Below are 15,795 nucleotides of genomic sequence, written 5' to 3'. Positions count from 1 at the left end.
TGGGGGATAATTGTGCTGGCAGATATGAAGTTCTCTGAGCAGTGCAGACGGGCTGCAAGAGTAGCTCATGGTGTCTTGTCAATGATATACAGGAATTTTTCTAGCAGGGATAAGGAGGTGATTATTCCCTTGTATAAGGCAATGGTCAGGCCACACCTTGAGTGCTGTATACAGGTCTAGAGGCCTCATTTCAAGAAGGATGTAGAGCTGCTGGAACGAGTACAGAGAGGGGCAACAAGATTAGTGAATGTAACAAAGGGTTGCTCTCACGAAGAAAGGCTTAAGTTTTGCAAATTACAGTGTCTGGAGACTAGACACCGGTGAGGTTTGTTTGTTTGGTTTTTAGGAGCATTAGCAACTAAGGCCATATTGCTCCGGGAATATGCGGTGGTCATTCCCGGACCTTTCCGCATCCTCCGTATTTGGTGGTGACAGGCTCGAACCCCGGTCTAATCAAGAAGCGTGTGCTACGCACTGCTGCTCCTTCCCACATGGCTACGGAGGCGCCGGCACAGGTGAGGTGATCTGATAGAGGTGTATAAATCCTTGAATGGTTTGAGCATGCTCAATGCCGATGGGATTCTTCCTCTTGCTCAGAATAATCACCTGAGGGCATAAATTCAAATTGAGGAAAGACAGATGTAGGATTAGATGTGCGGAAATTTGCCTTTAGCCAGCAGGTAGTTGGTTGGTGGAATAGACTTCCATCCCTTGTTGTGGAAGTTGATAGCCTAAATAAATTTAAGGCTCAGCTGGACAGGTATTTCGAACGAACGGAGGGGTGAAGTGGAAGTTTTTTTTTTTTTTTTTTGGCTGATGCTGCATAAGCTTGCTTTCTTGCATCATATGCCTCTACTAATGCTAACAATGGTCCATACTTGCCAGAGGTCCTATTTCTTGCCAGAAAATCATGCCCCGTATTAAATGCCCCGAAAATCTTGCCACGGTCACCTGCCTGGATAGTGGTCCATGTAGGATGACGCCATCGTCTTGTTGCTTGCGCTACACACGGTGATATCCGTTGACCTGTTGGTATTTGGATTCATCCAGCCAGCACAGTCGTTTCCAGTCCTCCAGAATCCAACCTAAGTGTTGTTGACACTTTGGTTGGACTCTGGAGGACTGGACCCCTCTTCTCCCTGTAATCGTCGACGATGATTACGGGGAGGAGAGGGGTGTTTCTTGGGTCGTCTGCTATGGAACCTATACGTCTGAGCGTGTGGCGAATCGTCATTTACGATATTGTTTCTGCATTCCCCATTTGAATTGCGATGTCAACTTTCGCACAGTGAGTTGCTGTTGAGACCTTACAACGCACTGCACCCTTCGCTAACTACAAACATCACCTTGGTAATCCTTTACAGTTCTATACTGGGAAGTGGTTTGACCCTTTTGACACCATTCTTTGTACACCTTAACCACAGTGGGCTGTGAGCAACTGACAAGACATGCCATTTCCAATACGGATGCATCCGACACATGAAATCCAACAATCATGCCCTTTTGAAACTCCGTAGTATCTTGACTACGTCCCATAATTATTACTTTAACAAGCACAACCAGATGCAAATTACCACTGCTCTGGCATGGGAAACTGTTCGGCTTTACAGTGCGAGTTATGCGGCATGATCCACTGCGGATGGGTTAGTCATAATTCAGTGATCACCAAGTGTATATATAAATACTGATGATGAACCACTTTAATGCCTGCCTACAATATGGATCCTTCCCTTCTCCTTGGAAAAAAGAAATTTAAATTACTCATTAAGAATACCAACAAAACAGCAAATCAGGCAAATTCATACTGCCCAATCGCTTTACTTCCGATCTTCGGAAAAATACTAGAAGTTGATTGTAGCGAGATTCCAAAAGCACTATAAAGAAAGAAACTGAAACTACAGATATCAGTTTGGCTTCAACTGCTGGGATGTCTACAGTGAATGCCTTAATCTAGTTATTAAAAGGCCCCTTTGAAGCCCTTGTGGACTTCAAAGGGGCCTTTTACACTGTTTGGTGGCAAAGTGTCCTGGAGAGGTTCCGAGAGGCCGGGGTTTCCGTGCTTATTTATCATCTCATCACAGATTATTTCCAGAATCGCTCACTTGTTGTCTCCAGTGGATCCTGCTCTGTTGCAAGACGTGTGACTTGTGGTTGCCCTCAGGGATCAGTTCTCGGACCAGTATGCTGGAACGTGGTCCTTGATAGATGGCTGGCAACCGAACATAATTACACTACTAAGATTGCTTACGCAGACGATTTAATTATCCTTGTTTCTGGAAACTCCAGACTACAACTTGAAATCCGTGCTAATGAAGTCCTATCAGACCTAGATGAGTGGTGTAGTACACATAAATTAACTATTTCTGTTCCCAAAACAAAACCTTCTTCTCAAAGGAAAATTAGACCCAAATAGACCTCCAAGTATTAAGATTAAAGAACAATCAATAAAATTAGTTAACTCGTACAAATACCTAAGAATTATGTTAGATAACAAACATCAATTCATTACCCATGCTAAATATGCACTAAGCAAAATCAAGACTGACAGGCAAAATAATCAGAATTACCAGAGATTCTTGGGGTCTGAAACCCTCCACTCTCAAGCTGTGCTACAAATGCATATTAATTCCTATTGTCTGTTATGCTGCGGGCGCTTGGGGCCCCAGTATACGCAGAGTCATGGTGGAAAAAATCTTGACTCAAGCTCAGCGCTTCATGATTGCAACTTCAAGAACTTGTGGCACAGTTTCAACGTCGGCACTACAGGTAATCAACGCTAAACTACCAATTAAATACGAAGTGCTGTGCAATTACTTTCAGTATTGTAGAAAGAAAAGACATTGTCACAGTTCAACCAATGGCATAGTCCAAACGAATGGACTATTCCATTCGTTTTGCTGGAAGAATTACTACCCTTTTTATACCTCAAGTTGCTGAATTTGACAAAAAAACATTGTCCCTGGTTTAACCCAGGCCTTTATCTAACTTTCCTTCTTTCCGGGCATGGCAGCCTAAACTCAAAGTTATTTACTCTGGGTTTGGCTGCATCTCCTCTATGTAAATGTGGCTCAGAGAAGACAGTCCAACATGTAAAACTTAGAATGTCGATATTATGTAGATATTCGATTTGAACTTCAGACATTGACCGAAGTTTATGATGTAAATAACTTCAAGTTTTTAGAATGTAAGGAAAATTATCAGGCACTGGCTAACTTTGCTGAACAAGGCTTTCCGCAGAATGAAAAGACTTGCCGACTGAGAATAATTATGTTATTAGTGTACTACCACTGTATATTTTTCCTTGATATTAATCTCATTGTTACAGGACCTCTGATGAGGAAATTTATTTGTGTTTATTGCCGGACGGCAATATCAGCGTTTAGAATATACAAGTCGATGTGCCAGGTTCACTATTGGGTGGGCGGTGTCCTGGTCTCTAATAAGGTGCATAAATTGCAAATCTTAAATTGTAAGATATGTCTGACCTCATTGTAACCGAACTGGTAGGTTAACTATCTGTATAGTTGTATAAGTTGAAGGTTAATGTAGAAATTGGTGCCTTCAACAAATTGTAATAACTGAGTTGCAAGTGTTATGGATATACAGTATGGTGAAATGTCCGGCTATACTACATTGGTCTCAGGCAAGAGACTTATTGTTTGTAATCATTCCTGTCAAGTTGGTGGATCAAGATGTTTTGCTAAACCACAAATTGTAAATAATGCACAGTTACTCTTCAGCGGCGGATAGGGGAAACCCTGGAGTCCGCAGAAAATAAAATACTTTGAACTTTGAATATATAAATAAGTGTGTGTGCGTGCGTACAGAATGACGTAAACCCTAAAACGTTTTTTTAGTTTAAGACAGTGAAATTATCGCTGCTGTACGCACAGAAATTTAAAATTCAAATTCCCAGTATAGAGACTGGTCAAATAGTGAATGACCCAGGCCGCCGCGTGCCATGAGGCGCCTTTGCGCAAAGTCTTATCAACGTCCACCCCTCCGAAAAAAAACAAAACAAATAATTGTAGACAGTTACTTAAATATAAGGTATATTCTAACATTTACAACAAAAAGAGGGCCTGTATCAGAATGTTTACCGTACAGTTACATTACTACCGAAATTATTAATCAAGTTAAATTGTTATTCATTTCAAGTTTTAGATTTTGTAAACTATTAAACTCTGGACGGTGTCCTATTCATTAGGAGTCTGTGTGAGAGAGTATATGCACAGCCACGTGCGACGACTCTGTGAATGACAAAGGCTCTGACAGAATAACAGGTTGGAATCAAACTCAGTTCGGTCAAAGCGCTCCGATGCTAATATAGTATTACTTAATTATAAATTAATATAAAAGTAATTAAATGTTATGGCTTATTGTGGACGTTGCTATAATCTGTTCTCGCAAATGCACACGAATAAGTCTGAACACATTCACTTTGAAAACGATTTCTGTTTCCAGCGAAAATAATGGAGTCAATGGTAAAAATAATTACTGTGCAAGATCATCTTGACAAGACCGTACTTATACTTCAGATGGGTTTGTTAAGAGGAAATCTTGTTTAACCAATCTTGAAATTTTGTTTGATCGGCTACGATGATATAGTGACAAAGGAACTGGATGCAAAAAAATAATTTTGATATCTTAGTTGGATTTCCGGAAAGTTTTTCATAGTGTTACACATAAAAGACTGCTGTACAAATTGCAGCAGTGTGACATTAAGGGTAAGTTGCTGCTATGGATAAAGGGATCGTTGAGTGGGAATCAATGGACGTTGCTCTTCGTGGATTAATGTTATTAGTGGATTCCCTCAGCCTTCGTTGTTTGGCCCATTGTTGTTTTCTGTATTTATCAATAATTTTGATGAATACATGCATATCAGGCTTAATGTCCAAGTTTGCGAATGATACAAACGTTGGCAAGGTGGTTAATGACAGTATGCTACTGCAACAGGATCTAGAAAAGTTGGGCAGATGGGCTGAGAAATGCCAATTGGAGTTTAACATTAATAAATGCATAAGTACTGCATATGGGTAGCAGTAACTCCCACAGTAACGTACCAACAATAGTCAGGGTAGTGGAAAATGAGAAAGACCTCGTAGTAATTGTGCAGTTAGATATGAAAGTTCTCTAAGCAAAGACAGGCTGCCAAGACAGCTCATGCGGTTTTGTGAATGATATGCAGGGATTTTGCTAGCAAGGATAAGGTGATTATCCCATTGTATAAAGAGATGGTAAGGCTACATCTTGAGTACCTGCCTACATGTATGGAGGCTTCATTTTAGGAAGGATGTTGAGCTGCTCGAATGAATGCAGAGAAAGGCAACGAGATTGGTGAGCGGAACAAAGGGGAGCTCTCACCAAGAAAGGCTTAAGCCAGTGGTTTTCAACCGGGGTGCAGCAACAACATTCCAGGGGTGGGTGCCACGTAATTTGGGTTTAAGTTACTTAAACTTATTATTTTGTAATTTATATGTTTATTTCATTATAAAAAGGTATATGGTATCTTTTTGATTTTGTGGTGATCTATAATTGGTTTACTTAGTACCTATATATAAAGAATAAAATTATTATATTAGTATATAATTTGTATTATGAAATGTAATTTTTATAATTACATTTCATAATACAAATTATGAAATGTAATTATAAAATTGAGCAGGGGTGCCGCAAAATAAAATAAATTACTTAGGGGTGCCGTTATTAAAAAAAGGTTGAAAACCACTGGCTTAAGCTCTTGCTCAGACCACAACACGTGAGAGCGCACAAATTCAAACTGAGGAAGGATAGTTGCTGAAAAATTAATTGCTGAACAAACTTCCACTCGTTTTTGGGGAATTTGATAAAAATAAATAAATTCTAGGAAGGACTAGACAAACTATTGGAAGGAATGAATAGATGAAATGGGAGGGTTTTTTTTTTTTTTTTTTTTTTGCCGATTCTGTATAAGCTTCCTTTCTTGCATCATTTAACACTGATAATCTTACTGATTTCCCCCTAAACTTAAGGTTCATTTAAGATCTACACAGTTTCCGGAAAGACATGATGCTGCAGTAGAAACACCCGTTTTTAAAACTCTGGTACTCGCGGAATAATTAAAGGATTTGCAAAAACTAAAGCACAAAAAATTTTAAATTGTTAAATTTTGTGTCAGTATTTTTTTGACAAATTACATACTTTCAGTATTTTATTGCATTTTAGATCGTATGAATCAGAGCTGTATTACTAAATATGTTCTACGTTGATAATAATATTAGTAAAATAATAAGAGGAGTTTACCTCAATATAGTGCATAGAACACTTCCGTATGATACCCTCCAGAAATTAAAACAGAAATCGACAACTTACCGGTACATTAGAGTAAAATATAAATAATTAAATAAACAATTTAACACAATGCAAATCAATTTAAAACAATTAAAAATCAAATTGACGCAATTAAAAGAATCTAACGAAAATATTCAAAACGATTTTCCTTCCTGAAGCTGACAATGCTTTTCGACCGTATGTCGTGATCACAGGAATGAAAATTACCGAATCGGGTTAAACCTGATACTTAAATAGAGATTATTTGTCTTCGCGCATGCGCGTAAAGGTCCACGCATCGGAGATCAAATATGGCCGCCGAACCTTAACCGAATTCTCGTGTAATTTAATTTCAACGGTTTCTGCAATTAATAGTCGCGTATAATTACGTTGAACGTTAAGTATTTTGGCCTCGTTAAATAAAAAAGTATGTTTTTCGTTAATGGCATGAAAGGCTAATTCTGACGCTGCTGAACGAGAAGCACGAACTGAGGCTTCATGTTGATTTACACGAATATTAAGAGAAAATCGGGTCGAACCCTGATAAGACGAGTCGCAATCACCGCAAGAAATGTTGTATACCAGATCATTAATTTGTGTTGCGAACGCTGAAAGAACCGAGCTATTGTTCAGTATAGTGTGTAACTTCCGTATTGGTCTAGCTACAATTTTAAATTCGGTATCTTTAAAGAATCTGTTAAGCTGTTTGTGCCACTGTTCAACATATGGGACAGAAATAAAGTATTTTTTGATATTACTATTGTTGATTGGTGTAGTATTTTGTATCCTATCCTTAGCTTGTACCCTAATTCGGTTTATTGTGGTAATGGAATAACCCCTGTTTAAGAATCTGCTAGTTAATATTTGTATTTCTGAGTCCAAAGCAGAATCCGTCGTTGAATATTTATAGGCATTAAGAAATTGATTAAAGATAATCGATCTTTTGTAGGTGAACGGGTGATAGCTATTATAATGTAGAAGCATACCGGTGTTTGTAGGTTTTCGATAGATGCTAAATTGTATTTTGTTCGAATCCCGGGTAAGCGTGAAATTTAGAAAGTTTAATGACTTTGTATCCGTATCTTCCCTTTCCAATGTAAATTTGAGTCTAGAATGAATATTATTAAACGAATGTAGAATGTCTTGGATAGTATTACTATCGGTAATAATTAGAAAATCGTCTAAATACCTCCCATAGTATGTGATACGGGTTCGAAACGGTGTCAAATGTATCTGCTCAATCGTTGAGAGATAGATCTCTGACATTAAGCCACTCAGGCTCAAACCCATTGGTAATCCAAAAATTTGTTTGTACACCTTGTCTCGAAACATAATGTAGTTAGCCTCAACTAACAGTTTAATTAAGTGAAAAATTTCCTTAATAGGTAGCTTCGTATAATTAATCGGTGTCGAGTTTTTATTTAACATATCCCAAATAATATCTAATGTGTATTCAACATTTACATTCGTATATAATAAGGTAACATCTAGTGAGAATAAATTGTCATTGTCGCCGAGTCTTTAAGCTTATTAAATAATGTATTTAATAGTTCTTATTTGTCTTCGTAGTTCTTAATCCCAAATTGTATTACCTGTCTAAAGGGTTTTATAATGTTATATACATGTGTGGCTAAGGATGAAAATGCCGAGTTCCTGTAGGAAACAATAGGTCGAATAGGAAACCCAGTCTTGTGTAATTTTACCTGACCGAAAAGTGCAGGAATATTATATGTTCTGGCCTTCAATTCCTTTAACTGAACCATAGTAATGTAGTCGTTTTTTCGATACGTGGTTAACGTTTTATTGTATTGATTGACCAAATTGGTAAACAGTGCCGAGTCTACTTCACGATAAGTGGAGGTATCTGACACAACTGAATCTAACTTATTAATATAATCATGTTTATCTACTACTATCACTGTATCTCCTTTATCTGCCCTCTGTATAATAATGTCCTTATTTCCCCGAAGTTCTCGTAAAGCTTAACTGTCATGCGTATTCAATTTAGGAAGTCGCGTTTCTTTTGTTATTCACTACTTGGTTAATAAGCTTAAAGACTGTAGACTCGGCGACAATGACAATTTATTCTCACTAGATGTTACCTCATTATATACGAATGTAAATGTTGAATACACATTAGATATTATTTGGGATATGTTAAATAAAACCTCGACACCGATTAATTATACGAAGCTACCTATTAAGGAAATTTTTCACTTAATTAAACTGTTAGTTGAGACTAACTACATTATGTTTCGAGACAAGGTGTACAAACAAATTTTTGGATTACCAATGGGTTTGAGCCTGAGTGGCTTAATGTCAGAGATCTATCTCTCAACGATTGAGCAGATACATTTGACACCGTTTCGAACCCGTATCACATACTATGGGAGGTATTTAGACGATTTTCTAATTATTACCGATAGTAATACTATCCAAGACATTCTACATTCGTTTAATAATATTCATTCTAGACTCAAATTTACATTGGAAAGGGAAGATACGGATACAAAGTCATTAAACTTTCTAAATTTCACGCTTACCCGGGACTCGAACAAAATACAATTTAGCATCTATCGAAAACCTACAAACACCGGTATGCTTCTACATTATAATAGCTATCACCCGTTCACCTACAAAAGATCGATTATCTTTAATCAATTTCTTAATGCCTATAAAAATTCAACGACGGAATCTGCTTTGGACTCAGAAATACAAATATTAACTAGCAGATTCTTAAACAGGGGTTATTCCATTACCACAATAAACCGAATTAGGGTACAAGCTAAGGATAGGATACAAAATACTACACCAATCAACAATAGTAATATCAAAAAATACTTTATTTCTGTCCCATATGTTGAACAGTGGCACAAACAGCTTAACAGATTCTTTAAAGATACTGAATTTAAAATTGTAGCTAAACCAATACGGAAGTTACACACTATACTGAACAATAGCTCGGTTCTTTCAGCGTTCGCAACACAAATTAATGATCTGGTATACATTTCTTGCGGTGATTGCGACTCGTCTTATCAGGGTTCGACCCGATTTTCTCTTAATATTCGTGAAAATCAACATGAAGCCTCAGTTCGTGCTTCTCGTTCAGCAGCGTCAGAATTAGCCTTTCATGCCATTAACGAAAAACATACTTTTTTATTTAACGAGGCCAAAATACTTAACGTTCAACGTAATTATACGCGACTATTAATTGCAGAAACCGTTGAAATTAAATTACACGAGAATTCGGTTAAGGTTCGGCGGCCATATTTGATCTCCGATGCGTGGACCTTTACGCGCATGCGCGAAGACAAATAATCTCTATTTAAGTATCAGGTTTAACCCGATTCGGTAATTTTCATTCCTGTGATCACGACATACGGTCGAAAAGCATTGTCAGCTTCAGGAAGGAAAATCGTTTTGAATATTTTCGTTAGATTCTTTTAATTGCGTCAATTTGATTTTTAATTGTTTTAAATTGATTTGCATTGTGTTAAATTGTTTATTTAATTATTTATATTTTACTCTAATGTACCGGTAAGTTGTCGATTTCTGTTTTAATTTCTGGAGGGTATCATACGGAAGTGTTCTATGCACTATATTGAGGTAAACTCCTCTTATTATTTTACTAATTTATTGCATTTTAAAAGTTATTTTGAAATTATAGGAAATGTAAATTATGTTTTTCATTTATTACTTCAAACACGCTCATTTTTAAATTTAAACACAGGCGTAATTATCTTATTACTATCATGTCCACCAGCGTGGACATGATAGTAATAAGATAATTATACAGATCAAGCTATAATAAATCGGTCAACTACCGAGTGCCGGGCAATCAGGATGAAAAGTCCGTAGTCACGAATGGTCGTTAGTGTAGTATCTCAAATAGAGGGCGCCTCCGTAGCCAGGTGGGAAGGAGCAGCAGTGCGTAGCACACGCTTCTTGATTGGACCGGGGTTCGAGCCCGTCACCACCAAATACGGAGCATGCGAAAAGGTCAGGGAATGACCACCGCACCGGAGCAATATGGCCTTAGTTGCTAATGCTCTTAAAAACCAAATAACAACAACAACAACTCAAATAGAGAGCTTTATGGTAACTGAAAAAAAAAAAAAAAAAAATTTCTAGTACCCGGCTTGGCCTAAAACTGAGGAACTAACGAAAACGTTGTCTATTTGAGTCTTTCCAGTTGTTGTGAATGACAAGGGGTGGGAGAAGCGACTCTGACTTCTTCCTGGAGAAGCGATTAAAGTCTTTGGGGAAAAGCGACTGGCAGATGAGGCCCGCGCAAGCACCTCCCCACCACCACCGCCTCAACACTGGCTCTCTGTGTACCTCCTTGCCGGGACAACTCCAGCTTTGAAAATTGTTAAAAAATACTTCGCGTCGCAAAATTTATAAATGACCTTTATAGAATTAACTAACTATTTAGCAATCTTTTTGTCACCAAAAGGAAAGTTACTTAGTACAAAGAATCGAAATGCAATAAAAAATTGTTTTTTTTTATTTTAATACAAAAAGTAAATGATAGATTTCAATCGGAATAGTTTTCCCTTGATAAGCATCGAATAACGCATAGCTAAATGTTATTTTTAAATTTTTAGCTCCATTAGAGACGGGGGGGGGGGGGTTCGAATATTACTCACATTTCCCTGTCTGGCGCCGCCATTTTTAATTTTAAAATTATATTTTAAACCTTCTCGTTGAGTTCTTACCGACGGTGTATAATAAGCTATAGGTTGTCGACAACATTTTGTCCCCTCACATTTATCCCCCCCCCCCATTTCTCAGACAAATTTTTGTCAACAACAATCAATATGGTGCTATGTTGGCCCACATGATGAACAAACACATGCAAAATTTCAAGTCAATGGGTTGAGTGGTTCCAGAATACAATGCTGTGACTGACAGACAGACAACCGAGTGATATTATAAGGGTCTTTCGTTAAACTACGGACCCTAAATAAAGACGATGAGATCGCGCACTGCAACGTTAGACAAGACAGAATAGCCCCATCCAGCGATAAAAAGGTTAAATGCAAGATTACTGCAGCATTATTTCTTCATATTTTAAATTTTTATGAGATACTTCATTTTTTGAAAAATGCAAAAAAAAAAAAAAAAACACGCAATTCTCATATCAATCGACGTGATTTGCCGTTTCATTCTGAAAACCTAATCTAAAAATGCAATTGGCTTGAATAGTATTACGTAGTGACAAATAATGCAAGAAATGAAGCTTATACAGCAGCAGCAGTTAAAAACAAAAAAGAAAAACAACACTTTCCATGTCATCTGTACATCCCTTCTGATAGTTTATCTAGTTCTTCCTTCAATTTATTCAGACTACTGACATTCACTCGCTATACCAGATGGGAATTTGTCCCATTTCCGCACATTCCACTTGCAACCATCCTTCCTCAATTGGAACTGAAAGGAAGAATCCCATCAGTATTAGTTTTCCCAATCCATTGAAAGCCTCAAACACCTCAATCATATCACCTCACAAGTGCCTAGTCTCCAGACGCTTCGATTTTCAGAACTGAAGCCTTTCTTGGTAAGATCACTCTTTCGTTCCCTTCACCTCGTTGCCCTTCCCCGAACCAGTTTCAGCAGCTTTACGTCCTTCCCAAAATGATGCCTTCAAACCTGAATGCAGTACTCAAGATGGTGCTTAACCATTGGCTTTGCACAATGGGATAAGCACACAATCTCTCATTTCAAAGATCTAAAGTGTATAAGTAGCATTATTATAATATTAAATAAAGAATTAACGTTTTATTCGTTTATATTTTTGGACCATTTCTCAAATATACTAAAGTTTGGGTAAAAAACATGGTCCTATACGAGCCGAACAAAAAAAATAAATTGCCATGGGAACCACTCTTTACAGGTTAAAAAAAAGCAAACATAAACAGACAAGACCTAATTTTCATAATTACTAAATGAAACTATGAAAATTAACATTGAACTAAATCATAAGAAATCGTAAATCAAAAGAAGAACGGAAGAAAAGGTGAAGTAAAAGAAATTAAATGGATGGAACGTTTTATGTCCTTATCAAAAATAGCTACTATAGGTAGATTGATTTAGGTTTGATATGGTTGTTAAGAGCACGGAGAGAAGTACCCAGAATATGAAATAGAAGACAATTAGCCTATTTATAAATACTTGAACCCATTCCTGGACATACCCAGAACTATAAATTTTATTCCTTTTTCACAAAAAAAAACAAAAAAAAAAACTATATTTGCATAAAAAATACTTACCAAAATTATCTCCTCTTTTGCAAGCAGTCTTTTTAGAAGGTGTGTAAATTAATTGCATATTTTCAATATCAACTGAAAAGAGTCTCCTATAGAAGCGATCCGCAGTTCGTATCTTGTATAAATGTGTTCCTTTTGATATATCATTAATGACAACTTGAATAGGAGCGCCTGAAATTATAAAATGAAAATTGATTACTTAATAGAACGATAAATTAAGAGATTTATATTACATAAACAGGCAGAAATGATTCGAGGAAGGCTGTCTTCTTACATGGCATCAGTCTTTAAAAAAAAATGACCCATACGTCCTCCGTCACTTGCTTTCATCATTTCAAAATCCTTTCACCTAAACTCGATTCCAAACAATATGCAACTGCCAGTTTCGTTTAACAAACTCGATTTCAAGTTTGATGGTGCAAACGTTCAGTGTGAGATTATTTTGAAAATAGAATGTAAACAAGGGACGTTTACAACAGGATTCGAAATAAAAAAAAAATTGAGCTATTGTAACCGTCAGGATAACACGTATACATGTCTTTTAATATGACGAATGAACGCATTCCAGTGTGTGTATTCCGAGCCCTGCTTTATAATTAAACGCGCGGAATTTCGAATTGTGTAGCTGTTCTATTTTAGAAGTTACTGACCACGACTTCGCTAACCAGGCTTAATAAATCTTGGAGTTGCACAAGATGATCGTCAGTGTCTTGGGAGCCTCATTTATACCGGCTGATTATAAAATCACCTTCTGGGATGGGACGCCTTATCTCTCTCAATGCCTCAATGTTGGCAAGAGTTGAAATTTTGGAATATTTCTATATTGTGCATATAGAGTCGAGATATACGACGTTAGATTTGCATAATTTGAGTTAATGCCGAGAGCTTCTGAGTATTATCAAGACAAACAAACACAAATTACACAGAAAACTTGTTACCGTCACAAACTTGCAGAATTCATTCGATAAGACCACCATAATGCCCACAAAATATGGCATACGGTTGATCAGGTCCTGGCGGGTCGAATCCCGCCAAGACGTAAGGAATATTTATCGGCTATTTTAAAAGCACGTGTCCGAGTTAGTTCGACATTGGAAAAGGGCTGATTGGTTTTCCAATACTGTAATCAAAACAAGTTTGATTATTGGAGCTATAGAATACACTCGAATTGTGCAAGCTGCTATTACAATAGCTCTGTTAAGTGTAATTTTGAACCAAGTAGGAAAATTATTCTACTTCAGTTCTTTTTTTTTAAAAAGTGTTTCTACTATATTCTTTGTAATATTGCATATTTTTACCATTAAAAAACACTGACTTTTTATCTGATACTAGAGGGAGCTGTAGGTTGTATTGTGATTTCTTTAAGGCGATTCTCAAACTGTGCGTCGCGAAGCCATGGGGAGGAACCATAATTTACCATGGACGATGTAATAGTTTATATAAGATTTCCATGGCAAATATTAAAAATGAATTCCTTTTTTTTTTTACTATTAGATATATAATCTATTTGATCTGTATTATTTATTAATGTAAATAATTATAGAAATTTGGGGTGTTTTTGACGAAGAGAACGCATCAACACATTAATAATTATTGCATTAACATATTAAAGATAAGAAATTGCACAGTTAGATGTTTTACTTCAAGGGAGGCGCCGGGAAAATTTTACAGGTTAAGGGAAGCGTGGGCTTAGCAAGTTTGAGAACTTTAAGCCCTTGATAAATATGCAGGGTAAATATGCTTCTTTTCGTATTTCAGTTTTTATTATTTTTTCCTATATTTATTTAGGATGCTTAAGTTAACCTTTATTTTAATTTTGTGTTTGTATTTTATTTATTTAATTGATTCGTTTCTACAAACGTAAAAGATTGCCATTATCTCTTAGGATATTTACACCTATGAGATTAGAATGATTTTCTAGCTCTAAGGTATGTATTTTTAGCATTATTTTGCCTTTGTTTTTATTTAACTAGCACTAAAATTTAATATTTTTGCTAGTTATTTTAGTCTTTCAGTACCTATGATATAAGCCTTTTTTTTTCTTTTCATTCTAATTTGAATCTGCAATTTTCTGGCAGCGAGATATTTCATACAGGCATGCTATTAAGAATACAAGTCATGGTTTCATATTCTTGTATTATTGCAATTAGAACAACAACCCACTGGACAATCTCTACTACAGTATGTTGGCGGAAATTTAACTACAAATGCCCCTTCGGTTTATTTTCAAACTCAACAGCACCACTCCGGGAACATTACTACAACTCGTGTGCTCGAAGGTGTCAAACCTTGAAGAGCCAATGCTTTAAAAAGTTTAACAAATTGTTTGACCACTCCCAGCTTGATATGGAGTGGTAGAAGCAAGGCATGGTTTACTACATCGTGTGCCAGGCTGCAGCTCAATTCTGACAAATTGTCTTCTCTTGTGGTACTGATCTAATGTATACCACTGCTGTCCCAGAGGAAGAGAAAATAAATGAACTTAGCGAAAATACCTTGCAAACCCAGAAGGAACACCAGCATCTTGAATTTTACACAGACATCATTTATACCGATCATACTTTCCCTAATACATGCTTTACATTTCCGTATATATTTTTAATATATGAGCAGAGTGCGCCAATGAACTGATTGGTATATATTCCCGTTCAGACTTTTCATTGAACGGAATACATTTCACCATTCAAACTTTTACTCCAACTGTCTATAAAAAGACATCACTCGTCTGGATTGTGAGTAATACGAATTTCTTCATAAAGCCAATCAAATAAAATAAAACCAGCAGCACAGATTCTGCTAGTGCATAAGCGACATGTTAGTGGTTTTTTTTTTTTTTATGTATATGCGTGGAAAGCATACAGCTGGAATCCAACAGATTCCATGCTTTTAAACGAGATATCAGGAGATCTATATTACCCGAACTCCACCATTGAATCATCCAACTCTTGATGATTATGGAATTGTGTCGTTTTACTTGAAGCTTCTGAGGTGTAAATTCTAATTATCCTGTATAGCATCTAATTCTAAGGTCTCTTCTCTAAATGGTGGATTGGAATTGGCAGGTCTTCACTGCGTAGCATCGGAGCAATAGAGGATGGTCTGTTATGGCACACTACAGCTTTTCGATCCGCAGACTTTTTAAACATTGATACAGCCACTAAAAAGTGGCAATCGTCATGATGGGCTGTCCATATTCGACATATAGCAAAAGACACCC

At 36.8% G+C, this 15,795-nt stretch overlaps 1 protein-coding gene across 5 annotated transcripts in view; it reads right to left on the bottom strand.

Moving 5' to 3' along the window:
- The window catches only part of LOC150077602 (1-phosphatidylinositol 4,5-bisphosphate phosphodiesterase delta-4-like), a 298,832-nt gene that overhangs the window by 139,129 nt on the left and 143,908 nt on the right, over positions 1 to 15,795 (bottom strand). For all 5 annotated transcript variants that reach the window (XM_090386233.1, XM_090386234.1, XM_090386232.1 and 2 more), the window contains one exon: positions 12,582 to 12,749. In XM_090386233.1, coding sequence (XP_090242359.1) covers positions 12,582 to 12,639 — 58 coding nt within the window. In that variant the 5' untranslated portion in view covers positions 12,640 to 12,749. The remainder of the gene's footprint in view (positions 1 to 12,581; positions 12,750 to 15,795) is intronic.

The sequence above is a fragment of the Mastigoproctus giganteus genome, chromosome 12 (genome assembly GCF_048544385.1).
Source record: "Mastigoproctus giganteus isolate SK-2022 chromosome 12, ASM4854438v1, whole genome shotgun sequence".
Lineage (NCBI taxonomy): Eukaryota > Metazoa > Arthropoda > Arachnida > Uropygi > Thelyphonidae > Mastigoproctus > Mastigoproctus giganteus.
This window is presented reverse-complemented; position numbering and strand designations above follow the sequence as displayed.